This window comes from Equus caballus, chromosome 6, assembly GCF_041296265.1.
Source record: "Equus caballus isolate H_3958 breed thoroughbred chromosome 6, TB-T2T, whole genome shotgun sequence".
NCBI classification, from domain to species: Eukaryota; Metazoa; Chordata; class Mammalia; order Perissodactyla; family Equidae; genus Equus; species Equus caballus.
The window spans coordinates 41,161,281-41,188,260 of record NC_091689.1 but is presented as its reverse complement, the minus strand read 5'-3'; the positions used below and the strand labels follow the sequence as shown (position 1 = coordinate 41,188,260).

Genomic DNA, 26,980 nt, shown 5'->3' with positions numbered 1-26,980 from the left:
ACTTTCTTTCACACCCCAGCTTGGCTTCTGCTGTCCCAGGCTAGCTGTGAGGAAAGCAGGCAGAAACTAGAAGCCTTTCCTGCACTGGCCTTGGAAACACCTGGGCTCTCCTGGAAGCCGGCACTAGGCTCCCCACCTGCCCTGCAGCTGTTGTAAGCATGTGTTGCTGCTTTATAGACACAGATCAGGGAGGCTGAGAGCCACAGTCTACGGGGCACGGGGAGGCATTTAGCATCATGGTGAAGCCTGCAGGCTCTGGAGCCAGGCCACCTTGCACTGAACCCCATGCTGCCAGTCGCCAGCTGTGTAACTATGGGCAGGCTGTTTAACCTCTCTCGGACTCTCTTTTCTTGTCTGTAAAATATGGTTAATAATAGTACCTACTTCATAGGGTCACTGCCATGAGGAAATGGAATAATCCAAGTAGAGTGTTCAGAGCTGCACCTGACGCATGGTAAGTTTCAGAACATGGTAATGAGGGTCTGGGGGCCTTTGGTGTGCCAGGGCAATGCTTCACCCAATGGCTGGATCCCCACCAAGGCACCTCTTGCAAGAGCTTCTTCAGGCAATGCTTGAAGATCTCTGAGCATGGGAACCTGCTCTCTCTTAAAGCACCCCCCACCCCTCCACGTGGGTCTGTTTCTTGGACAGTTTTTATTCGTGTTGCACCCAAGTCTTTCCTGGATACTTTCTAGCTGATCCTGGCTTCATCCCCATGGTTATACAGAATATATCGAACTCCTCTTTCTCACAATAGCAGTTTAAATCATGTGAAACTCATTGCCAGCTGGCTGCACCTTTCCCATCCGCAGTCTTATCTTTCCTTGACAATACACCTTCAGTTTCTTCTGAAGCTCATCGAATGGCATGGGTTCCAGCTCCCTCGTCGTGGTTGTTTCTGTCTTATGAAGGCAGCCTGTGCTTATGAATGTGCTTTCGCTCCGTGTGCGGTGAGTCGCTGCCGTGTGCTGAGGTACACACGTGAGAGGAGTGGGAGACTCCAGGAGTCCCCAGGGTTAGGCAGGGAATGGCATCCTGGTCAGGGGGCAGCATGTGCTGAGACAGGGAGGCACAAGCCAGAGCAGTTCTGGCAGCCTGTGGACTGCTGGCATGTAAGGTGTCCCCTGGAGTCAGATGCGGTCAATGGTGGACAGAAGCAAGCAGTCTTACCTGCAGGTGACAGGGTCGCTGGGGGACTTCCCTCAGGGAAGCGACATGTTCCCATTTGCACTTTGGTGAGAGCATTCTAACTGCAGCATGAAGATCGGGCAAAACTGAATGTGGGGAGACCATTAACCGAATGACAAACACGAGGGGACAGAGGAGAGGAAAATGAGTCATGGACCACAATATGTACCAAAAGGCTAACAACAGTGGTTATCCTGAGTGGTGGGATGATGGATGATTTCTTTCTTCTTTTTGCTCCTTGTTTTCTAATTTCTCTATAATAAGTGTTTTCCATTTTCTCTATAACTAGTATGTACTATTTATATAGTAAAAATAATTTATACTTCTCTGAAATACTTCAAAATCAAACTGGCAGGACTTGGTGACTGGTTGGCGTCAGAGAATCAGTTTTTTGGTCTTGATGCTCGGGTCCATGGTGCGGACTACCCGAGAGAAGGATGGGAACAGGGCCTTATTTAGGAATTCTGATGTCGTCCCCACGGCTGAGATGAAGCCCACAGGCTACTGTGACTCCCTTTGGCCTCGCCGCCGCCCACCCAGCCTTCTCAGCCGGAGCCCGCAGGCCCCTGAAACTCACACATCCGTTTGCATGCTCGCCTCTGGGCCAGACACAGGGCAGCAAGGCCGCCAGAGCTCCCGAAAGAGCAGCATTTACTCAGACTGTGAGCGTCGTCATGCCTCCAAGAAACACTGAGCGCTGCCACGCCGAGCACCAGGCAAGGCCTCAGCGATAAAATGGTGAAAAGAACAGACGGTCCCTCTCTTCACAAAACTCAGCCCAATGTGAGAGACAGATACACATGTTCAAAAACCACGTAATGAACACGTAATTCCAAACTGAGACTCGTGCTCAAAGGAAAGGAAATGATTCCAAGAAGCCATATAAGAAAGGAAACTTCTCTGGTCTGGGAGTTTGGGGAGGGATCCGCAAGAGAGACGCTTGGGCTGAGAGCCCAAGGATAAGAGAAGTAGTGGGGAATTATGGAAGCGTTCCAGGCCCAGGGAATAGCATGCATGGTGGCCCTGTGGTGAGAGGAGTATGGCATATTTGAGTCTAAAAGAAAAGCTGTTTGACCAGGAGTCCAGAGAGTAAGGGCACGGGCTGGGAGCGGGCAGAGAGGCAGCCGAGGCTGGACCCTCCCTGGGCTTGTAGGGCAGAGCAGGGGCTTGGGCTTCATCCTGAGAGCAGACGCTCTGGCTGTGGCATGGAGGAGAGTTTCCCATCCTGGCTCTGCCGCCATTTTCTTGCCGTCTGAGGCCGTGTCCCTGAAGGCCTGATACTGAAGCCCCTGGTGGCCTGGGTCCCTGGATATGGGGGTCCCCCTCCCCCTTCTGTGAGTAGCGCTAAGAGGCTCTCCCCCTAGCAGAGGCCTCGGAAAATTGCTTTGCAGCTCAGTTTTTCAACTTTCTCTGTGGCTTCGCATACTTTATCGCTAATGTGTATACAACTTGCTAATTAATGGAATCATTTGGATCTGAAAACATCTTGTTCTAATAGGAGGCTGCAAAGTACTCTCATTAATTCACAGGTAGAACTATTCTAGCTTTTCTCTCTTTTTTTTTCCTTTCCCCATCTTGGCTTAATAGCTGGGAAGAATTCTTCTAATTAGCCTTGAGAAAACCACTCCACCAGATCACAGCACCGGTGACTGCCTTGGGGTCTGGGGAGAGGGTGGGCCAGCCGTTGTTCACCCAGTGCAGAGGGTGGTGGGTGAAAACAAGAGAAACTCGCAATACACAGAGAAGTGGGAAGATGTCTGCGGCTGGGCGGGCAAGTCAGAGACACTAAAGGTGGCCTGTGTGGTGTGACTCGGCGGGGGGGGTATCCTATCTTGTGTGTCAAAGGTGGCCTGCGAGAAGATTCTCTGTACAACTGGCCTAGACTTAAGGAAGGAAGACCTGCCCTTTCCCCTGCTTTTCTCCGAGGATGTAAAGACAGTGCGTTTGCTGTTGACGAAAGCTTTCGTGGGACTGGGGGTAATCTGGGGGTGACTTGCTGGTAACACCTCTCTGCCATTTGCAAATGAAAACTTGCAACATCCCCTTACATGAGTAGCATTCTTGAGGTATTTATGGTTGAGCTTATAAGTAAAGGGGTCCTTCTCCCCATAAGACAACCCTACAAGCCTACAGACCTTAGGGGTGCACTGACAAGACCCATTGCTAAATAGGATTTTTCATTTACTCTTTTTTTTTTCCTGAAGAGGTCCGGGTACTTTAAAAAAAAATTTCATTGTGGTCATATATACCAACAAAATTGACCATTTAACCATTTTTAAATGTACAGTTCAGTGGCACTAAGTACATTCAGATTGTGCAAGCATCACCACTATCCATCTCTAGAATTTTTTCATCTTCCCAAACTAAAATTCCATACCCATTAAACATGAATTCCCTTCAATGGGATTTTTGAATGGAAGGCTATAATATTCTTCAGATTTGGGCCCTGAGGTGAAATGGCCTGGTCAGATGTCTGTAGGAAGTGAGGTCCACTCACATAATCCAGAAAAGGTGCCGATGTATCCTGGAGGTGTGAGTCAGTTTCAGCAAAGGAAGTCCCACTGTCCCAGATGCCTAACAACCAAGGTGATCCATGTTTATAGCAGATGGGTCAACCATAAGGCTCGAGTAACCACACCTTGAGCAATAATTAAGTCCTAGCAGGGCCGTCTCTAGTCAAAGTGAGTACTGAGACACTGCTCTAGGATAAACAGATGCGAGGTTGTGTCTAAAATGGGATATTAGAAAATTGGATAGTTCTGGATGAAACAACGTGTTCTTCCCCCTTGAAAGTACAGCATCTGCCAGTCCTTTTGTTTGGATGTGCCTCCAAGAGAGATTTGGAGTCAAGCCAACCTGAATTTATAGCCTCACTCTGTCACTCACTGTCTGTTGACCTTGAGCCTCAGTTTCCTCATCTAAAAAATGAGGCTTGAGGGGCCAGCACAGTGGCGTAGTGGTTAAGTTTGTATGCTCTGCTTTGGTGGCCTGGGGTTTGCAGTTTCAGATCCCAGGCATGGACCCACACACCACTCATCAAGCCATGCTGTGGTGGTGACCCACATACAAAGTAGGGGAAGATTGGTGCAGATGTTAGCTCAGCGACAATCCTCCTCAAGCAAAAAAAGAAAAGAAATGGGGCTTGAGAAACATCACTTGTAGAGTTGCTAAGAAGATTGCATGAAATCGTGTCAGTATGGCATCCAAGATAGCACCTGGTCAATTAGTGGAAGCTGGTGTTCTCACTGTGCTTACTGTCTATGATTTTGTCACTGTAGGTCTCCAGGTGGTTCTGAATTCCATTATCAAGGCCATGGTCCCCCTGCTGCACATTGCTCTGCTAGTGCTGTTTGTCATCATCATCTATGCTATCATCGGTCTGGAGCTCTTCATGGGAAAGATGCACAAGACCTGCTACAACCAGGAGGGCATTGCAGGTAAGGGAGGACGCTGAGTGGCCGGCTCGCAAGAGCCTCCACGCTCTCCTTGCTGCTTTCCATTCGGCTGGTGTGCTGCCGCCGCATGACCAGCAGTGCTGGGGAGGCCCCTTCCACTCCAGCACCCGTGTCCTCATACCATGATTGAGCGAGAGGCAGAGATTGGTATTCTGTTTCTCTTGGTTCTAATTTTTGTTTTTACTAAAATAGATCTCAGTTAAAACAGCTAAATGCAAGCCTCGTCCAGCACTACTAAACCCTGTTTAAATGAGGTGTGCAATTCGAGAAACATCACTTCACCAACCTCGAATATTTTAAAAGTCAGAACTAAGCTGGTGACTGTGTGTCTGTCTGCTGCATCCGTCCTTCAGTGTGGCTTGTCATCAGAAGCCCTTTCAGAAAAGGCTCAGCCCTCAGCCTTTGGGCTCTCCCGTCACAACCCTGGGTTCTTGTCACCCTTTGAGGCCATCCTGGCTCTTCTGTTCTTGATATTTTCTGTGTCTCTATCTGTAGGCAGGACCTCAGGGCCCCCATCCCAGGGTGGGGGAGGGCATGGGCATGGAGTCATCCCCCTCCAGCAGCAAAACTTCTCTTCCTCCAGATTTAAGTCGACCTCATGACTTTAGCTGTCCCTTCCTTTCCAAGACTTCTCTCTCCAAATTCCTTCCCTGAATCAGTGTATTTAACAAGCAATACTGGCTCATCAAGCACCACCCTGAGTAGGACTAGAGTTTTGGCTTGTGGGATGTGCTACAAACTCCTGTCTTAAGCTACTCAAATCTCAGCTTGACCATTAAAAAAACATTTAAACAGAAATTGACAAGGCTTTTAAACAAATATATAAAATAGTTTAACACAAAACTTGTTGAAAAAATACCGCCCCCCCAAATGGGTTAGCAATGTTAAATTTATGTGGATTTTTTTTTTCAAACAACATCTTTCATCTTAGTTTTTGGCATCTTGGTGGAGAAAGGGGAGCATCTGGCTGATGCATTAAAGGGCGCTTCATTTCTCTCCATCGCTATCTACTGCTTCGCATTCCCATTCAGCCCAGGCATTAAATTAAATTGACCCCTCTTGCTTTACGGGGTGAGGAGGGAAAGCATCTGTACAACAAGGAGTGAAATGGATTATTTATGTTCAGAAACCAGAATAGATTACCTGGTCTGTATGATCTGTTTTGACTGGATGGATTGACTGGGTATTTGCAAGGTTTTAGGTCACTGCCACATGGCCACAGTCAAAAACAAACTATAAACCTATAGTCACAGACTCACACTATTGTTTTTTACTTTTTTGATAGAGACTCTGTTTAAGAGGAGACTGTTTTTTCACTCTAGAGAGAATTTCCAAATTACTTGGGTCATAATTATATAAAATAACCTATCGTGTTAAAAAATATAGAAGTTCTTTAAAATTGAAGCCAAAAGGTCTTGCCGTTAGCTAAAATTCTGAGATTCCCAGCCTTGCTTAAAGAAATACCAAATAATGCAATGAATAATATTTTCCCCTTTAATTCAAATCCTCCCTTTTGTTCAGTTCAATTTACAGCTAGCCCCGAACCGATAAATTTATGTTAATTATGTGGTTTTGTTAGAACTCGTTCTAAGACCTGTTGAAGAGCTGCTGGACTGTTGTGTTGCAATGATCAATGACCCATTTGACCCAAATTCCTCAGGCAGTCACAGGGATGTTGAGTGTCAAAGACCCCATCAAGTCAGCAGTGGGCAATCGTGCGGCTCCCGCCAGCAGCATACCAGATGAGGGAGAATGAAATGGTAAAATGCCACCATACAGCCAAAGATACAACCTTGCCCAGCAACCAAATGTCTGTACACCACTGGGCTAAAGAGAACTGCTCCCAAAACTGCGCATGATTTCTATCATCCTATGGGGAAACAGCAGAAGTGTGTTTTCAACTGGTGGCAGGATCTTCGAAGGGCCTGTGCCAGCAAGCAGCCCTGAACGTTGGTTGGAACTCACTGGGCTTTGTTGTCAGGCCTCCAGTGGCCTCAAATGGCAAGAAAATGGTGGGCATGATAAACAAGGAGACAGAGGATGGGAAGTTCTCCTCTGTGCTGCAGCTGGATGCTCCAGTGAAAAGGCCACCTGAGGCCTGTGAGAGTTTAGTGGCCTCCTTGCTCTTAACAAAAGGACCAGAACTGGCCTCACCAATTGGAGTGGCCAATTTAGAACTATATTTTTGTCCATCTACGATGGTAAATAGGACCAGGAACAGTACCTGAGACATCGCCTGCTTCCTACCAGAAGACACATCGGATTATTTATGTGGAGGGTTTTACCATACCCCCCAAGTTCAGAAGAGAAGCTGGCTCCCATCATGGACACGACCATCAGCCTGGAGAACCAGGCTGTGAGAGGACAGACACCAAGAGAAGTGTTCCAGAGAGAGGAGCACTGCCAGCTTACCCGGGAAGGTGACCGCACCCGTCTGTGTGGAGCCGACTCCCTGCTGGGAAGAGGGGCCGAGGACACTTGGCTGCAGAAGCCTTTCCTCTCAACACTCAGCAATCGGGAGCTCACTTATCTCCTCCTTCCTGAACCTGCTATCTGATGACAATCCCGGGACCCACTCCATTGCTCCCAACAGAACACAATACTGCTGTCATCAGAGCCTCTTCCACCCACACAGTGGTGACACTGATGAGGAGGAAAAGTGTCCAGGACTCTGGACATCCTCAGTGCAGCCACAGAGTAAAAGGTCAAAAATCTGCAGTCTTTGAAACTAATCCCTACAGGTTTTAGAGAATTGTGCCACCTTTGGAATGGGTGATTTTTTTTTTTAATTTCAGACTTTGGATTGAATTACCATGTTTTCCTGTAAGTTTAGATTATACAAAAGTGCCTGTGAGCCCTTGTTATAATTTTTTAGTGGAATTTACATCAAATTCCTCTTTTAACACTTTGAGATTATTTCTCAGAGTGTGCATTTTATGTGCTTATAGATTTTAGAATGCAATGGATTTTGAGCCACATTTCCTATAAAATCCATAAAGAGAGCTCTGAGGCTGGCCAGGTGAACCATTCCTCTGCCTCTGGGCTGCCCTTCCAGTCCCCGGAGGGGCCTTCTCAGAAAAGGCACGGTTCCCCAGCCCCTGCGGCATCTGCAAGGCGCCTTCCTCTTTCCTGTGCAGGTCGTCACCATATGCCAGTACCTTTTGTTTCTGGTCGTCCCATCTGTTTGATGGCGCTCTGAGCCAGGTCACTCTGAATCGCTCTCCCAAGCACAATAATTACCCCTAAGTCTGGCAAAGAATTGGTTGGCTAAAACCTAGAAATGAAATCACTTTCAGTCTATTCACTCCTTGAAGTTGGATCCTAAGAAGGGAATTGATTTTGTCTTTGGTGATTTCTCCTTGGAGCCCCTAACTGGCACTCCCCAGAGATATTATGTTCTTGTTGGTATTAACTGCATTTCTAAAATCTCTCCTCATCTTTGCCTCTGTTATTTTACTGCAAACTTAATTTGGACTTTTCAGAATGACTCTACCTCTCTTCACTTCTGTCTTGTTTCTCTCTCCCACCTCATGTTCCCACTTCCCTCCCTGGGACTTCGTGACTCTGCAGAAGAAAACCAACACATTTTCATGTGCAAGCTCGTTTCCCTCACTCTCGCGTGCATGTCGCCAGGACCTGCTGACTTGTGTGTGTTCACATGTTTCAAGTGTTCCCTCTAGTGCTTTTTATAGATGCCTATTTTTACCAGATCATCATTGCTTCTTAATTGTTCTCAAATCCTTTTTGTTGTTGTTCAAGACAGATTTAAAACAGCAGAGCGGCACTTGAGCCATTAGATGAGCTTCCTGAATCCCGTCCCTTCCTCTTTTATTCATGAGATTGCATTCCCTTGATGCGTTTTCTTTTCAGCATATGTATTTGTAAGACCCCAAAATGTGTTTTCTTCCTTAAGGACACTCAGAAGTCACTTTGGCAGCCTTTACCTTTTCCTTATTTCTGCCCATGTCAGGATTGGGAATGTAGGGAAAGCTGTCGGATAAGCAGCCACAGTGCCAGAAAAACAGTGTCCTTATTGCACTAAAAAGGAAAGCAGCAGAGAATGAATGCACGTTTCCCCTTTATGTTTTCACCTTCTCTTTTTGTCCTGTGTTCCATATCATTCTGGCACTTTTATCACAGTGACTGAGCACATTACTCCAGAAAGCAGTCACTAGAATGGGCAACAACCCAACAGAATTTACGATCTGTTTGGCTCTTGCTTTTCCAGTCTATCAACTCTCAATTTTTTAGGCGCTTGTTATCCACTTTTTTATGTATTCTTGAGGTTTGAGATTCACTTTTTAGTTTCCCTCCTTTTATAGCCTCGCATTGTTCAAACTCACATCCAAATCTCCAAAGATTTCAAAATTTCAGAAGTCACAAAAACTTGTGGCTAGAGTTCAACTGTATGAATGGATCCCTCCTGGACCCAGACCCTGAGTGGTACAACACTGTTGTCCCCTAACATGGTTCAGGGGTCAGTGATCACCTCAGTCGTCACCCGAGGACTCGCATAGCCTGAAGCACCAAGCCAAGAAGAAGCGGGAGGCAACACCATTCACAGTAGCCCAAACCTGGAAACACTCCAGATGTCCATCAGCTGGTGAAGGTTATCAACATGCAATGAAATGTACTGCTCGGTAATAAAATAGAACAGACTGTGCTGATATGTGCAGCAGCACAGGTGAACCTCAAAAACGTCATACCAGATGAAAGAAGAGGGACACAAAAAGCCACGTATTATATGATGCCATTTATATGGAATTTTCAGGAAGGAGAAGCTACAGGGACGGAAAGCAGATCATGTTGCTAGAGCTGGGGATAGGAATGGGACTGATGCAAACAGGCTTACGGGAATTTGTGGGCGATGGAAGTGTTTCAATGTGGATTGTGGCGATGACTGCACAACTATGTAAATTTACTAAGAATAATTGAGCTGTACATTTACATGATGGATTGGAGAGCATGTAAATCGTATTTCAATAAAGCTATTAAAAAGAGAGAGAGAGAAAAGAAAAAAAGCCAAGAAGACAGAATCCAGCATATATTTTCAACCATACTGCTCAACTCCATTCTCCTAAGAATTCTCTCTTAGTTAAGGATTAATATTTCTCTTTCTGTCTTCCTCTTGGGAGTGAACAGTTTGAAGCCACAAACTGAGAGCAGCCAACCAACCAATAGGCTTCAACACAGAGGTACTAGACACTTGTGGTGGTTTTGGTGCATGTGAAACAAGGAAAGATCCGGGGTGACCTGTTGTCTCCAAATGAAGAGCTGCAAGCAAGTCTGCCTCTCGGGGCATATTTTCACTGTTGTTAGAGGCAGTCATTTGTTAGAACTGGAGTCTAGTCTATTTATTACTGTTACTTTCTACAAGCATGAGACACTGTCCTTAATTTCACAAACTTCTGAGAATTCCACACTTTTATCTTCCACAGCTGGGGCCAAGACCGTCTCAGTATTTTACCATAATGGAAATTCTTACATCAGCCAACTCTTACTTCAGTTTACCACTGATTTCCACACCAAAAATATAAATCACATCTTAACTCATTAATTGTCTGGTAGCTATTCCTGGCATGTGGAATTAGCCCAGGCACTGTCTGTGGCCACAGTAGATATGTTATACTGTTTCCTGAAAAAGCCCTGTCCATACCCAGGGAGTCCGCTCCCTGTCACCCACTGCTACTCTGTCCTGATTAGAAGGCAGAAGATGATTCTTATCTTCCGAAAGATATTAGTGCTGGAGAGCAAAGGGCAGTGCCACCAGGTTCCACATAGCATGCATAAAATATAGCCAGTAGTGTTTGTACTGAGGGGTTGTATGAAGAGTGTGTAGTTGATACTTTTCTGCTACAGTCAGAATTTTTGTCCTTCGTCTAAATAAGGCTTCCACCATAAAGTGACTTGCATCCCTGGTAATATGTAGTAAATCTATATAAAGCCAGAAAGTATTACTGGAGGGGATCTGTTGGCTAACTATATGAAAGAATCTTGCCAATCATTATTGCCCTCACTCTAAACTTTGGTATTCCAATGAAAGTGTCTATAGATACTTTACCACCAAAAGAAGAAGATGCAGACTTCCTATCATTTTCCAGAATGTTTGCCACTCAAAGTGGTTACATCATCATTATTTTCTGGTTTGTCATTTAACTATGATGCTGACATGTTACAGCAGACTGGGCACTAGCCCTACTGTCTTTGAAATCAGTTACTGAGGTTAAAATACAATCTTGCAATTAGTTGAAAATACTGACCTTCTAAATCGATGGCAGCCTAAAATGAATACCTAGTATCTTATGTTGTTTAATTCATATCTGGGGAAACTGATGAAAACTGGGTCTGCATTGTCATTGCTATGGCTGTTTTGCCTGTACCATCAGCCTCATCCTACCACTTTTCTCTCTAACTTCTCTCTTCTTCTTTCTCTGCCCATCCCTCTCCCTCCTCACTGCCTCCTTCTCTTTTTCCCTGGCCATTTGAGATGTTCCAGCAGAAGATGATCCTTCTCCTTGCGCTTTGGAGACAGGCCACGGGCGGCAGTGCCAGAACGGCACTGTGTGCAAGCCCGGGTGGGACGGGCCCAAGCATGGCATCACCAACTTTGACAATTTTGCCTTCGCCATGTTGACAGTGTTCCAGTGCATCACCATGGAGGGCTGGACAGACGTGCTGTACTGGGTACGTAACTTGAGATGGGCAGAGGCAGGGAGTCCAGAAGGCTGCGAACCTTTGCTCGACATCTCCCTTTTCCATCTTCCCCATGATTTTGTGGTCCCGTACACACCTTAATAGAATGGTTGTGAGTATCTGATTTATTCCAGGTCTTGCCTGAGAAACAAAGCATGAAATGTTCACCCTAATGGGTCTCCCTTTCTACCCACCAACCTAAGAGAAATGTCGTCTTTCAGCTTGTCCTGCCGTTGTGAGAAACACTAGCACACCACAGATGCTCTGTGAATGAGCTGGCCAAACCTGACACAAGATTCTATTCGACCCCTCTTCCCAGCATAGGGTTCCTTCTGTTCGTGTCCTTGTCTTGCCTCTGTCCCCAAAAGAGAGCTAGAGGGCACAGTTATTAACTTTTAGGGTTAAAGAGAAAAGTCAGGCCTGGTCTACTAAAACCCCCCCCATTTTTATTGAATTTTGTAGCATATGGCATGCTATTACATTTTTATTTCTCATGTTAATCTTACCTCATCATATTTTGAACAGTCCATCAGACAAATACATTACCATCATTTTCACTGCTGACAGAACACTCTGCTGGTTATGTGATGTGTATTTAGAAATACCTCCTCTCAACTGTCAACCACTCGACAGTAAATCTTCTTTTACTTTAAAGGTGCCCCTTCTGTTATCCAGCAGCCAATGCTATTTTGCCAATCTTTGAGCCATTGAAGTGCCAGATTTTTATACAGCCTATCCCATAGGCAAAGACATACACCATATTTGAGCTGTCTCCATTTTGGCAGAGTCAAGTCCATTATTTGTAAAAACTCTAGGAAATATGATTCTTTATAGTATCTCCTACTTCAGCATCAGAGATGACTTGCCAGAATCCAGTGTTGTTCTCCAGCATTTGGGCGAAAAACGCTTGTTGCCAGTAGTGAAAATACCATCTCACCCAGAGTTTTGCAGATAGTCAAATTTGTTTGGCCATCCTGAAAACAATCTAAGAGCCTGCTTAGGGAATAGTGTCTACACACTAAAGCAGGGAAGAGTGAGAGGGAAGTGAATGCCTTCCCACCGAGCAGAGCTGCCAGATAGGAACTAACGCCAAAAGAGGTGTTGACTTCTTCCTGAATCAGAAGAGTTTTGTAACAGCACAGAGATGTGATACAGAGTATTATAGCTTCTAAGTTTTTTTGGCTTGTTTTTTTGTTCTTCTTGTTAAGGAAGATTGGCCCTGAGCTAACATCTGTGCCAATCTTCCTCCATTTGTATATGGGTTGCCGCCACAGCATGTCAGATGAGTGGTGTAGGTCCACACCTGGGATCTGAACCTCCAAACCCAGGCTGCCAAGGTGGAGTGTGCAGAACTTAACCACTACACCATGGGGCTGGTCCCATGTATCTTCTAAGTTTTTTATAAGCACCATGTCCTACTGATTCAAAGACCCCCTTTTCCTGGTTTTTCCCTTAGAGTCAACATACTGAAACCCAGTGTTGCTATGACATTTGTACCTCTTTGCAAATGACTGCTTGAAACTTGCCTGAATTGAACTTATTATACTTAGGCAAATTTATTTTGTTTAACAAAGCTGATCAAATTCCCAAGTGGCCCTAACTGGTCCATCTGCCTTGGATGGATCCCTCTGACTAACCAAGGACAGAAACATCCTTCAGCAAAGGGGCAGTTTCTGCCTATGGGCCATAAAACACGCGCCTCTGTCCAACTGCTTTGGAGCCTGATCTCATGAGCTTCAAACCCATGCCTAAAGTTGCCATGGAAATGCCTTCCGTGGCAGCAAATTGAGCACAGGGTGGCAGTGGGTGGGTGGGTATGGGGGTGGGGGGAATTGGTATAATTTACCTTGCTGAGGGCCCTGATGTATATTTGTGATCTTCCTTCATCATTCCCTCCCTCTCCACCACCACAAGTCATTGATAACCCACCAGCCAGATGTGACCCAAAGAAATACTGCCACAATGACAGCCGGAGTGGGGAATGAGAAGAAGCACACAACTGCAACTACCAATTTTCGGCAGCTGTGTTGTGCTTTCTCCCCTGGCGTGTGTGTGATAGAGCTCGGGCTGGGAATGGAAAAGTAAGTGTCAGAGGTGAAGGAACAATCCAGGCTCGTGGGACCTGCCTCTCTCTGACTTTCCCAGCACCTTTCTGAAACGGCCATGTTGTGTGTGTGTGTGTGTGTGTGTGTGTGTGCATGCACTCACACACACACACACACCCTTAAGGCTGAAACAGAGCCTCCTACTTGGGTATCCGATGGTATTCATGATGCAAGCACCTCCCAGCCCAATGCTCCTGCTTCCAAACAATTTCTCTAATTGCTCTGACCGTTCTGTGGCCATGCTTTCTATGGCCATTCTTCCTATGGCCATTCTTCCTTTCTTCGTTCTTCCTCCCTCTCCCTCTTTTTTCTTCCCCCTTCAGCATTCTTCCTCCTTGCCTCTAGGCCTCTGTCTCTAAACCCACAGACTCTCAAATCTCGACGTGTATTAGCATAAAACATGAAGCTTTCTGACTATGAAGATGCCCAGACTTTCCTCCAAGTCATTGAATTATAAGTTCCAAAGTTAGGCCCCAGTATCTGCATTTTAAAAAAGCTCCCCAGGAGATTATGATGTCCAAACTGGAGTTTGAAAACACCTAGAAGTCTAACCTAATGAATCTCCATGGTACTGCTTGAATGCCACTGGATTTGAACCAGTCTAGGAGAGAGTGTCCATGGAAATTAAGGAAGTGGGATCTTCCACTCAGAAGAATGGGTTTCCCTTCAAGTCCAAGGGGCAAGTCTAATGGACATGGGAAGGAACGACCAAGATATTCAAGTATAGCAATGAATGGAAACCCAAGAGCTGGGTTCATTCTGAACTACCAAATGGCTAGTTAGATGTTCCTGGGGAGAGAATCAATCATTAAAGTGCTAAAGAAATACTTGATTCAATCACTAGATATCACCTGGATAGAAGGGACTAGGGAGGTCCCCAGTAACAAATGGTAGACACCTGCCTCCTACCGTGGATGATATCAAGTCTATTTCTCTTTTTCCCTGACATCCATTATTTCATCCTATTATTGTTATTTTGTAGAGTTAGTGGGCTAAAAGACAAGTCAAACTTGGTCAAGTAATACTTGAACATTTCCTCAGCCATTAAAGCCATTGGCCATACATTGGGTTGAGACCTCAACTAGCTGAACAATTTGCTTTTGTCCAATGCCCTGTTCAAGTCTGCAGATGACAAGGTAAGGGGTGAAGACACTGGGGATTTGGAAACTAAGCCAGAACTCAAGTTTGAGGTGTGGTTTCCTTGGGAAATGGCTTCTTAAGCCATGTCTCTCCATTTACTATCAGAATGTCCATGCCTCTTAAAAAACAGGGAGAAGTGATCAACTAAAAAGTGTTGGCTTCCTTTAGAAGCAGTGAAGCACCAAGAGAGGAAAGAACCAATGTTGTGTGTCATTACCATTGGTTTCTATTTCTCCTTTCAGGTTTTGTTTTAACCAAACATCTCTAGCCTGCTGCCTATAATTTAAGACTACTTGTCTCGTATGGCTGTGGCATGTGCCTTCTTGAAGATATAAGAGACTGCTAAATCAAGATGATCTGTAGGATTCTTAGGCATGGTTTGAGAACTAGCATCAGTTTGAAACTCTGAATGTTATCCCTTTCACATTGTAGCCAGATCACAACATCAATCAATTAACTATCTGTTCAGTGCTGACTTTATGCCCAGCACTTGAGATAGCCCCATGCTCATGGGAAGCAGAACGACATGGCACAGAACCACAGTTTGAACACCCAAAGAAGGCTGCATGTGAGAATGGTGGGAACGGGAGGCAGCAGTTGGAGTAGGCACCATGCAAAAATACATGTTTCAAGCTCTGTAGGAATCTAGATGCCTGGATAGTTCTTCATCAGAGGGTTCTGTTGACCTCTGCTCACCCAGTGCCCTTCTGACCGAGGGCCCCCGAGAATGCTGCCTCCTATGCGGCACAGTAAAATCACTCTGGTCTCTGCTGTCCTGGACTCACACCTCTTCCCACCCTACCACCAACATATTGGGGTCTCCTTCCTGACACCACCCATTGCCCCGCAGTTAGTTTCTCCATGATCGGTTCTTCTACTGATTTAAAAAAATAGAAACTCAGCTTAAAAATAAGATTAAAAAGAACACTTAATGAGACATCACATAAAAAAGATTTTCAGAATTACAAATAGTGTATCCTGCAGTATCTGGATTGGTTTTGGTTCAGCAGAAGACTTTGGGAACAAAAGTCTAATGTTTAACCTTTTATAAGTCAGTTGTCAGCAACATACTTTGTCTTGTCACCCTACTTACATGTCTGGACATGCTGGGAAGATATTTCTACTAAGCTTGTACACATACACACACACACACACACACACACACGCACCCACCCACACAAGATAGTCCTTCATTGCTGGTCGTGGTGCTGCTGAAATAGTGCTTGATTGTGACAAAGATCTTTTGCATCCAAGCAGGTTGAATTAAGGTTTTGCCCTATTTTCCCCCACTCCATCTTTTCTTCAAAAAGCTGACTCTTTTCACTACAGAATATACCAAATGAGTCTCTGAAAGCATCAAGAAAGCAGAAATGGTAGAGCTGAATTCTACTGATGACCTAGTAGTCATTCTAGGTGAAGAGCTGAGAAAAATCCTCAAGTGACCCAGAAGCCACCTCCTGGGCTGTTTCACAGGCATCAGTGCAGAGGAAGTGGGAGGTCCTCTGCAGGACCATGTGGTTCTTAACTTTTAATCTGCCTCAGTTAGAGTGTTAGCCACCTTGTGTCTGTGCTGCTTTAAACAGAGAACCTGTTATCTAAACAGTAAACTAGTGGTTTATAAACATATTAAGAATAGCATCTCTCAAGCTATTATTCATTTACTTATTAGGTATTATTCATTTCTCTGATATTAGATGAGTTCTTATTATTCCATAATTCAGCTTAACAAACATTTATTTGGTGGTTACCATGTTCCCAGGACTGAGTAGGGCCTGGGGTGGGGGATGGAGAGCAGGTGGCCTGCCCTCAAGGAGTCTAGGAGCTAACTGAAGAGAGAGGGGACACGCAGAAACACGACTCAGCATCAGGGCAGGGCTCAGTGAGAGGAGGAGAGCTCCACACCCACAGAGCACCGCAGGAGGAGCTGGGGCTCCACTGGCCTTGAGGAGCAAGAGAGAAGGCACCCCCCGCCCCCACCCTGGGGAAAGCAAGCTTTCTAACGGTTTGGGATTGGAGAGAACTGTGTTTTAGATTCTCTCAGCAGACCCAAGAAATAGCTTGGCTGCCCCAAAGTGTTGTCGTCCAAGGCGTCTGAAAGGCCACCTGCCCGTGGTGGACCCCAAGCCCAGTGGCTGCTCAGGACAAACAAGTGTGTCTTCCTTTGGCTGTGAGCCCGCTGTCCCCTACACAGGTGTTCATAGTGGGGCCACCACTCCACTCTCCACAGCTCCTAACCTCCCCCAGGACGCCAGTGCATGATCCCGTCTGAGTTCAGGGATTTTTTAAAAACAGATGAAGGAGTTAATTTTATTGACTTGCCTTCGTGTTAGGAGACTGTTAGTGTCTTCCCCGACACAGACCTTTACTTGTGCCCTGAGGCACTCCCATGCACAACTAAGCAGGCGCAGGGGTGGAGAGCAGTCAGGTGAAACCTGCTCTCTGACTTGCTGCTCCCTCTGTGACCTATGGGTGGACACCCCATGCCCCAGCAAGCAAGGTGACAAAGGTCTTGAGCAATCACAGATTTATCGAGCCATTGCCCTGGGCACTGGCATTCATGGCAGCGGCGAACCCTGTCCTCTGATAACACTGTGTAAAGTGCTGTGACTTTCCTGGGTTTATGCCTCCTGCCTCGCTTGGCGTTCCGGACAGCCTCTCTTGGCATCTGTTGAAACCGTATAGTCTTTTTAGATCCACAGTGCCTATGCTACAAACCTTCCAGGAGGAAGTGCCACAGCTTGAAAAGTCGCGGAAATCAGCTAGGATCGAGAGTAGCCTTGAGGGAATAGGGGCCAGGGGGTGCTGTTGCTCCTATTTCTCCTTTTTGGGGAAAAATGTATGTTGGATTTGGAGAGTTAAGGTTGGGGCTCCCCTCAAGGAATTAGACATCAGTTTCAGAAGGGTCTTCTGTATTTTTCATTCAATATTCCCTTTGCTCTGTCCACAGATTCCAGGAATAGGAAGGTATGTGTTTCTGCAAAGACTGGGGTCATCAGGTTAGTTCCAGGGCCTGGAGGCCCGATGGCTGCAGATGGTGGACACCAAGATGCCTCTCTATGTGCCTTCCTTAGGAAAGTCACAAAGCTTCCTTTATTATAGGCCTAAGAAACATCTAGCTTGAATAGTTTGAGAAGACTTATCCTTTTTTCACCTCTAAATAAGGGAGTCAGCAATCTGGGTCATTTTTTTAAAATATGACTTTATTTATTCTTTCTCTTCTTAATAGCTCCATTCCAGCTGATTTAAGACATCAATCTCGTCACTCCAGGCACTGTCCTACTTCAGAGCCACCCAGCATTGTATGCTTTCTACCCAGTCTGCCCCCAAAAGTAGGTGGCCTAGAATAAAGAGGAGAAAGTGAGAAAGAAAACAAAAGGGGTGCTTGCCTCTCAGGCCACAGCCAGACAGACCAGAAAATCCCCCTCTGGGGTCTGCTGAGCCTTGCTCACCCAGGGAGCGATGGGGCTCTTAGGACCCCACTGGAAGCTCGTTAATCTCATATGCCCTCCTACTTCCTACCCCCCCACCCCACCACCTGCTATTCCCCACATTGAACCTCTGAAAGAGCTAGCCCACCGCCAAGGAAGCGAGCAAAGCAGAAACATAGGAAAACAAGGGAGAGGGGAGAGACCATGAGTCTCCTGGACACGGCTCTGGCTATTCATGAGATGTCTATGGGTCAGGAGGTTATCAATGGGTCATGGGGGTTACCATGAGGATATCTATGGGATAGCTATAGGTCATGAGGTCTATAGCTCCATTCATTTGAGGTCCTTAATGATGCTGGAAGTCACTCACCTTGGTGTGGCACAGAGGAAAGGACACCCAAACAAGGGCCCAAGGAAATCTTGGAGGCTCATGGGGTTATTGACTCATCAGAGATATGTGGCCTGGAGGACTATGTTTTTTGTGAGGTTAAATGTTCACAAAATTTAGGGGGTATGAGGAACTAGTCAGGAGAGATTTCAGGGAGGTTGGTTAAGTATCACCTAGCCCTCCCTCCCACTCACCATCTGCCAGACTGCAGAGGCAGTTCCGTGAGGGTGAACTGTGGCAAGCATGCCACCGCCTCCTGGAGCTGTCCTGAGGGAGGGGAGATCTGTGACCCAGGGTGGAGCAGGGACCTCGCTCAGCGCAGACCGCAGCTGCCGCTCTTGATCCACTCGCCACACTTGGGAAAGCGCTTCCCTGGGCTAGCACAGAATGAGCAGGCCGGTCGTGACACGGGGTCAGTGCACCGTGAGGCTGCATGCAGAGTGCTCCGTGTGCCCTTTCTCTGCTGAGCGTCCCTAGTTTTCATGTGCTCTTCCTGCCCTGCCCACTGCCCCAAAAGGGTGAGGAGGCACTAATTTAGGGGAGGGGGGGGGACTTCATTGGCAGAATTTAACCTGAGAAGAAAAGCTAGAAGGACACTCAAAGGCTTCACGTGACCCAGGCTTCCATAGGAGCCTCCCCATGTGTGTCTTCTCCCATCTCAGGGCTGTGTTCAACCCTGTTGCTTTCGCTGTAGCACAGAACACAAAGTCTTACACATAGTAGGCACTCAGTAAATACTTGTTGAACAAATGTGGACTCTAACATGACTGCTGCTGAGAATAGCAAAGGGTTATATCACAGTTCCTGTAATAAAATGTGGCATACAGACCCTGGTATCCTTGGCCGTTGTCACCGTCATGACGCGGCCCGTGGCTGGCCAGCGGGCTGTGGCTCCCGCACCTTCCTCTCCCTGACCTCGTCTACCCAGTCCTCCCTGATTGTCCTGTGCGGTTTGGTGTTCTCCCGGTGGTGAAAACGTTGACCGGACTTCCGGCCGCGGCCTGGTTCAGACCATCACCGTCTGGTTAGAGGAGGCTCCTGGCGCCCCATGATGGGGCAGGGTCTGACACTCACGGTCCTCTGTGCCCTGCCTCCCCTAACAGCTGCTGTTTGCTGGATATTTTAGTACTCAGCCGCTGGGAAAATCCTCCGTCCCAGGGCCAGGATGGCTTTACAGCTGCAGGCTCTATTTTTAAAAATTGCCAAGTTCCTAGGAAACCCCCATTCCTGTCACAGGGTCGCACGGCCTCTGGCCTCCTCCCAGCCCCTGCACTCCTGTTGCCTCAGTGGTCCCACGATGCCGTGTTCACCTAGTCCTGCCTGCACCTCTCCAGCATCCTATGGCCACCCTTCCCTTTGTGCTTCTGAAACCCACATGTTTACTCCTACCGCTGTGTCTGCAACCTGGTATTACAGTCACCTTTTACTTACCTGTCCCCACATATCAAGTTCATTTATTCACTCAACAAACATTTACTGAGTCCTGCCCATGTACAAGGCACTGTTCCAGGCACTCGTGACACGCCAGTGAACAAAACAGACCAAAATACCTGTCCTCGTGGAGCTTACAGACAAACGACACATAAGAAATGAGTAAATTCTGCAGAGAGTGACGCGCACTGTCAGAAACAGGGCAGGTCTGCAGGAGCGCTCGATGAGTGCGCGTTGAGTTGAGTTTAATCATGACACAGTTAAGTGGACGTATGCTGGGGACTCTTCTCTTCCTCACGGACTCAGTTCAAACTAACAACCCCCAGGCCCTTGACGTGGTTTTTGTAGTCTGCACCACGACTACATTTCGTAAATTCCTCTACCAAGGTCTGGTAACCCCAGATAACTATCAAAAGATTTGGGAAGGAATATTGGGCTGTCACACTTCAAACTAGGCAGACAGGGCAGGTCTCTCAGTGCCTCTCAGGCTTTTTTATTCACCGCACACAGAGAGCGTAATAATTGTCCAGCATCCGTAGGTACGTGGCTAAGGTTTCTCAGAGCCTGAGAAGCCCCGAGGGCCAAGGGCGGCACTATCTCAGCAGCCCTGTAACTCATTTGTGACACCTGGCAATAGCCAGCCAACTTTAGCATGCTTCAGACTCACCTGGGTGATTGATAGGCAGAGTTATGAGGCTCGCTGAGTTCTTGGAGAGGGGCCCAGGAATCTGCTTTGTTAACAGTTTCCCACATGATTCTGATGCTGGTGGTCCTGGGACCACACCTTGAGGAGCACTGCTGTGCAAAATAGCAGAGGCGTGTGCCGAATCGCAGTACTTGTCGTGTTGTTCTATTTGAAGTTGGGAGCATGGAGACAATAACGTGAATCGGTGGTTCTCAAACTTGAGCATGCTTCAGACCCACCTGTGAAACATGGGTTGTTGGGCCCACCCCTGGGGTTTCAGGGTGGGGCCCGTATGTGAGCATTTCTAAACAAGTTCCCAGACGATGCCGACGCTGCCGATCCACGGGACCGCTCTGAGAACCACTGATGCGCGTCATTCGGGCAGCCTGTGTACTTAGGACTTTGGATTCCTGTGAGCTAATTTCATAAGGACAGAGTTGGGGTTTATTTTAGGAAGATAAGACTAAAGCCTATCTAGTCTGGTCAGAAAGCATAGGAAGAAATACACGAGAACTAAATCACAATAGAGTTCCTGTGTGATACTTCCCATCGTCTTCACAGACACCCTGTAGCCAGCACTGTGCTGGAAAATGTTTAATAGCCGGCTCTTAGCGGCAAAAGGTAGAGAGAGGACTTTTTGCCAATTTCTGTACACCATGGCCAATTTCAAGCTACCATGATGAAGTCACTGAACATAGAGTTGGGAAGAGATGCACAGTGGCTCTACAAAGCCCATAGGAGCCAGCTCCAGCACATATAACGTTCATTCATTCATTCAACAAACAGGTACTGAGTACTTAGCATGTGCAAGACACTGCCTTCAGCTACTCTAAGGGCTCACACCCCTTCTCAGAGTGTCTCCGTCATCCAGTCAGTCACAGGCCCCAGTTTCCAGGGTGAGGATTGTGTACATCCAGGCTGTGGTTGCAGGCGCAGGAATTATTCTCTGAACACGTAAACCAAAACACCTGCCTTTCCTGGCCTGTGGCCTGCAGTGCGTGTGGAGCACTGGAGTTTTGCCTCCAAAGTCTGGGCGCGGCTCAGGTCCAGGTGGCAAGCCCCTTAGGAAGGTCTCCTTCCCCACACATCTGGGAAAGTTCCGGACCTCTGGCTCTATCAGTAAGAGGTGAGGAACTTCCGCCAGCAAGGTCAGGGTGCCTCAGGCGCAATGGAAGATTTATGGCCACGTAAACCGAGCTGAGCTAAAACCATCCCACGCTGAAGATAAATGAGGCGGTCCACCTTCTTAGAAAAGTAAATAGAAAACATTGAGGAAACTTTTCTGTTCCAGCAAATAGAACAACACAGAAAGCCAAACAAGATTCCTCTTGAGGAGAGCCTACCAAGGTCCCTTCCAGTTCAAGGTCACGGGGACATATTTTGAGTATAGATGATCCCAAAAGTAACGGTGGATCCTCGTCCACACAGACGAAACCAAGTTCAGCCCCATTCGTCTCCTCCAGATTCTGTTCACACCCCTCTCTACCTGCCTCCTCACTTTAACTCGATTCTGCTTTCTCTCTTTCCTAACTTTCCTTCGTCTTTCCAGATGCAGGACGCTATGGGCTATGAGTTACCCTGGGTGTATTTTGTCAGTCTGGTCATCTTTGGATCCTTTTTCGTTCTAAATCTGGTTCTCGGTGTGTTGAGCGGGTAAGCTGACCGTTTCTATGTCCTCTTTACAATGCAGCCGAGCAAGGTCCCAGGTTCCACTGTATCCAACACCAGGATCCTCAGGGACAGGACCCTAACAGGCCCAGGAAAATCAGAAAAAAAAAAAAAAAAGGCTTTCTTCAACCACCAACTCTGACCCATTGGCTGGGCAGGCTGTTTGGCCTCCAATTTGCACCCAGAGGGTCCGGGTCCCAGCGCGGCTGGAGTCGGTGTCTGGGAGCCGGTGCGGGGCGCTTGGCCGTGCTCGGCTGCTGGGTGTGCGGCACTAATTATCATTCCGTTCTTCCAGGTCAATGATGCCGTAGGAAGGGACTGGCCCTGGATCTATTTTGTTACACTAATCATCATAGGGTCATTTTTTGTACTTAACTTGGTTCTCGGTGTTCTTAGCGGGTAAGCAGGACCAAGGAAAAGGTCTTGATTTTTCCATTTATTTTATTTACTCTCTCTGCTCTTCCTGGCTTTATTCTTTTTCTGGCTCCAATGAACCTGGCCACGTGGATAAGAGGCCACCTCGGGAGCCTTGAAGTGAAGGTCCTTGGCCTGGCTGGGCAGAGGGTCAAATGGACGAGAATGAATCCATTGGTTTGGGGTTCACCAACAGATGCCTAGGCCCACCTGTCTCCTGCCAGCCAGCTCATCCAACCCCTCCCGCCCAGGCGGGTGCCTGTCCTTGTACTTGAGGAATGCGTGGCGAGACCCTTGAGAGGGAAGGGTTTGGCAGCAGGATTAGCAGGAAGATTCACGGACCGTGCGCTTTCAACTTACAAAGTGGCCTTGCGGACAGTGCTTGCCTGGCCTCTCAAGCCGGTCGCAGTTTGTGGCAGGCGGACTGAAGATTTCAGGTTCGGCCTTCATTCAGTGTTGAATGGCTCAGGGTAATGTGACTGTGATTTAAAATATATATCAACAAATACAGACTAAAAATATACTTCTCTTTGGTTCTAATTCCCGGACTGAGCAGTCCATGTCTGGTGTTCCCTTTTATGAATGGAAAAGGCACTTAGCTGTTTAAACCACAGATTATTTGAGAATAGAGGAGACGGAAGATACTTTCCTTTCAATTTATCTACTTAGCTATAAATATAAAGCCTGCCTATTTGGGGCCTTTGCGCAGATGAGGTGAAAAGTGGTAGAGGGAGCATGTGGCAGGGGCACTGAGTAGCCCTGGGAATGGCCACCTTCACACCATGGAGCCTCACTGGCTATTTCCTCGGCCCACTTTCCTTTTCAAGTCTACACCAGCCATGCCAAGGCCTACACCTAAATGCTCCTGGTGACCTGCTCGTGGGTGACACACTCTGCTACCTTTGTTCCATGGGGGAGGGGGTAATCTGTTTCTGCTCTGCTCGAGACAGGTCAGCTGCTTTGAATAGCCTTTCCCAGATCTCCAGGGGTATTAATGCTGGGGGGAAGTCACGCATAAGGAGAAAGACTGAGCTTCATTTTCATTCAGCACATAAACTGGAAACAGCTACCCCACCTCCCGGCATAGCCTGATCAATGCAGGAACCGTAGCTTTAGTCTTCAGAACCGGGTGAAAAGAAGACTTGCTTCCGTCCTCGCCCTTTCCCATGGTGGGTGGCCTATTAGAGACCTTAACGGCATCATGCCTTTTGCCAGGGTAAGGCCACACAGAAAACTAGTGTCTTCCATCAGGGGTAAAAATGATAAGCAGGACCACGTAAGCCTCTGATTAGCTGCCTGGAGGGTGGAGGGGTTTTCGTTTTTGTGTTCCAACACAAGAAAATGCCCCTGTGTTTATATGTGAATCATGAAGGAAAGCATTGAAAAATCAACCTCATCACCCCCACTCAAGACATAGATTTGGATGTCCCAGCTCTGCACTTTCTAGATGCATAATGTTGGGCAACTTCACCTTTTTAAACTTTTGTTGCCCATCTGAGAAATGAAGGTAATAGTACCGACTCACAGTTGTTGTGATGATAGAATGAGATCCCTTATGTAAAATGCTGAGCACGTGGCAAGTGCTCAATAACGGTGCTGCCGTTACAGCGATCATTATTGGTGCCTATCACAGCTGGAATTATTGAACTGAACTGTCAAATGTTAGAACTGCTCCAACCCTTTCCTTTTAAAGATGAGGAAAGAGAGCCTAGAGGTATTAAGTGACTCGTACAATGTCACTTTACTGGTAATATCAGAACCAGGACCAGAACTCAGGCACAGCCTGTCTCCCATCTTCCCAGCACTGCCCATTGGACATACATTGAATGAGCTTGAACCAACACAAGCCAGAGCTCTGAACCTTTAAAAGATGTGTTTCCACTTTCTTCTCCCAGAGGTTAGGAACAAACCTCAGCAAGTGAAATTCCCCCCAGGAATCTGAAGTGGGGAGTGAGGACTAGACCGTGAAGGCCCCTCCTCAAGCAGAGTAACTGCCCACAGTCATTTCCGCCACCAGAAAAGTTATCTTCCTGGTGGTATCAACGCAAAGAAGTCAAGTGACAGCAGCCGCTGATGTGAGAGAAAAGTTGTTCTGAAGACCATGACTTGGCCTGACTCAGTCCCAAGGAGAGAGGGCGTGTAAAACACCCAGCTCGAAGCCTGGCATGTAGTAATACTCAACACGTGAGTCAGCTCTGAACAGGAACACTAAGGCTTTCAGAGCCCTGGACCTGGGAGCCCTCTGGTCCATAGGTTGGTCTCCTCTGGAGACTTTCCCGGGCACCTGCTCCCTGACACATTCCCAGAGCGGCAGTCTGCTCCTTGCAGCTCTGGAATTGCTGACAGAACGTCTCCCAAGGTTCCTGGACCTCCGGGCACACCCTCTGCCTGGACACAGAAGTGTCTGTGGGTGAGCATCTCCCCTTCCTGGTTTAAGGAGGCCTCTCATAATCTGTCAAGAAGGCTGGCCACTCTGAATGGGCTGCCCCGGGTCCATTCAGTGACAAAACCTGGAATCAGGCTCCTATTGGCTGACCACATGGTCGCAAGGGTTTCAGTTTCAAGTCAGCATCTTAATTAATCAGGATAACAATATAATAGTTACCACAAGAATGCAGCAAGATGTTGTTCATCAGGCATACTTTTGATTAAGCCAGCTTTCCAGAAGCATTCGGAAGTCTCAGAGCTCCATGAAATTCTGCCACAATGATGCATTCAGAGTAACCAGCATTCTCTATGTCAGGCTCTGTGCTCTGAACTTTAGGTAGATTCGCTCATCTAATGCCCACAACAACCCAGAAGCCAGGTGCTATTCACATCTCCATTTTATAGAGAAGAAAACTGAGGCTGAGATGAGAAAACTAAACTTGTAATAGGTGAAAGATGGAGGATCCAGGATTAAACCCAAGCACCGTAAGTCCTTGGCCTCTGTTCCTCACCTCCACGTGGCACTGTCCCCAAACCCGTTTGACTGGTTGATCCCGTGTCCTTAGATTACAGTCAAGGAGTGGGGAGGTATTTTAGAAGCTGCAGTGAGGACGGGCAAGAGGAGCAGGCAGGCAGCAGAAGTGAAGCATGGGCAGGTGCTGGAAACAGCCAGGGGGTACAGGAGTCCCGGAGGGAAGCTGCAGAGCCACCACCCGGAAGGCTGAGTAGGGCAGCTTGTTTAGCTGGCAACCCTGCAAGTCTTAATAGTCCTTGAGAGAAAGCAGAGCCCCCAACTCAGGAACACTGCAGGCATGGAGCACTCTGGGACTTGGGGGCGTGAAAACCTGCGTCCGTCACTTAAGGATCATATTGTTTTACAGTGCAAAACAGGAACTCATCCTCATAAGTGATACCCTTCAGTCACCAAGAAAAGGTGAATTGTGCTTGGAGTGTTCTGCTCATGAAGGTAGGGAAGAGGACACTTTAAAGCTTCCATTAAAAAGGTGGAGATTCAGAGATTTTGGTCATCAGAGGATCCTTTGGGTGTCCTTTATCTGCAATATTCACATATCTAGAACACCTTTTTCCTGCAAGGCCAGATGGAGTCTGAGTAAAGAATATGTACCTCGTGGATTTTTTCAAAGTGCTTCCACATTCATCCTCTGCTGATCCTCACAGGCCACAGGACTGGTGTTACTACAGATAAGAATCAGATTATATTTGCTTCCCGCTCCAGAAATCTTGGTCTCCAGCCTTTTAGAATTAAAACAACAGTGACGATGAGATTCTCGAAATTGCACCTGAAGCAGTAATCAGGTGAAAGTCCTTAGACTCTGGACTCCAGTTACTTTTTGTTTTTAAGTGATTACAAACAGAGGGCTTCAGATATGTGCCTTCAGTTGACAAAGAGGTCCAGGGTATCTTAGATGGGTAGGCAACCAGTTCTTTTCCTACTGGGAGATGGGCATATCTCTGTCCGCAAAAAAGCAGAGAGCCCGGTGGCTAGCATTCTACAATCCTTAAACATCATTGGACCATGGCACTACAGTTAAGACACAACATCCAGGTCCAGAAGGAAGCAAGAGAAATGCCAGCACATACTTGCTGGTGGGTGGGAGCAGAAGAGATGGCAACATATGCAGTTGACTCTCATTATCCTGGGTAGTGATGTCCTGTGAAGTCACCGGGAATGCTGAGTGGGCGAATACTGAACCCTTCTCTTAGGGGAAACACAGGGTTAGGTTCCTGGGGGCCTGTGGTCAGTTTTGTCAAGCGATCAGTCCTTAACCTTGCGTCATGTGTGTTTCTGTTTAAAGACACCTTATTTAATACATCTTGTTGATTCGTTAACACTGACCTCACAGCCAGCAGCGCAACAACTCGTGCCTGAAGGAAGCTTATCTAACACATGGACTTTTTCCGTAAGGCACATCCCGGCCTTCTTCACTTAAGAACAT

The 26,980-nt window shown here is 47.1% G+C and overlaps 1 protein-coding gene across 9 annotated transcripts in view; it reads left to right on the top strand.

The window, feature by feature from the left end:
• Positions 1 to 26,980, top strand: part of CACNA1C (calcium voltage-gated channel subunit alpha1 C) — a 680,405-nt gene that overhangs the window by 482,340 nt on the left and 171,085 nt on the right. For 4 of the 9 annotated variants that reach the window (XM_070270765.1, XM_070270770.1, XM_070270769.1 and 1 more), the window contains exons 6-8: positions 4,467 to 4,625; positions 11,131 to 11,327; positions 22,477 to 22,580. In XM_070270765.1, coding sequence (XP_070126866.1) covers positions 4,467 to 4,625; positions 11,131 to 11,327; positions 22,477 to 22,580 — 460 coding nt within the window. Of the gene's footprint in view, positions 1 to 4,466; positions 4,626 to 11,130; positions 11,328 to 22,062; positions 22,167 to 22,476; positions 22,581 to 26,980 lie in introns of all 9 variants that reach the window. The other 5 variants (XM_070270766.1, XM_070270772.1, XM_070270771.1 and 2 more) reach the window with 3 other exon arrangements.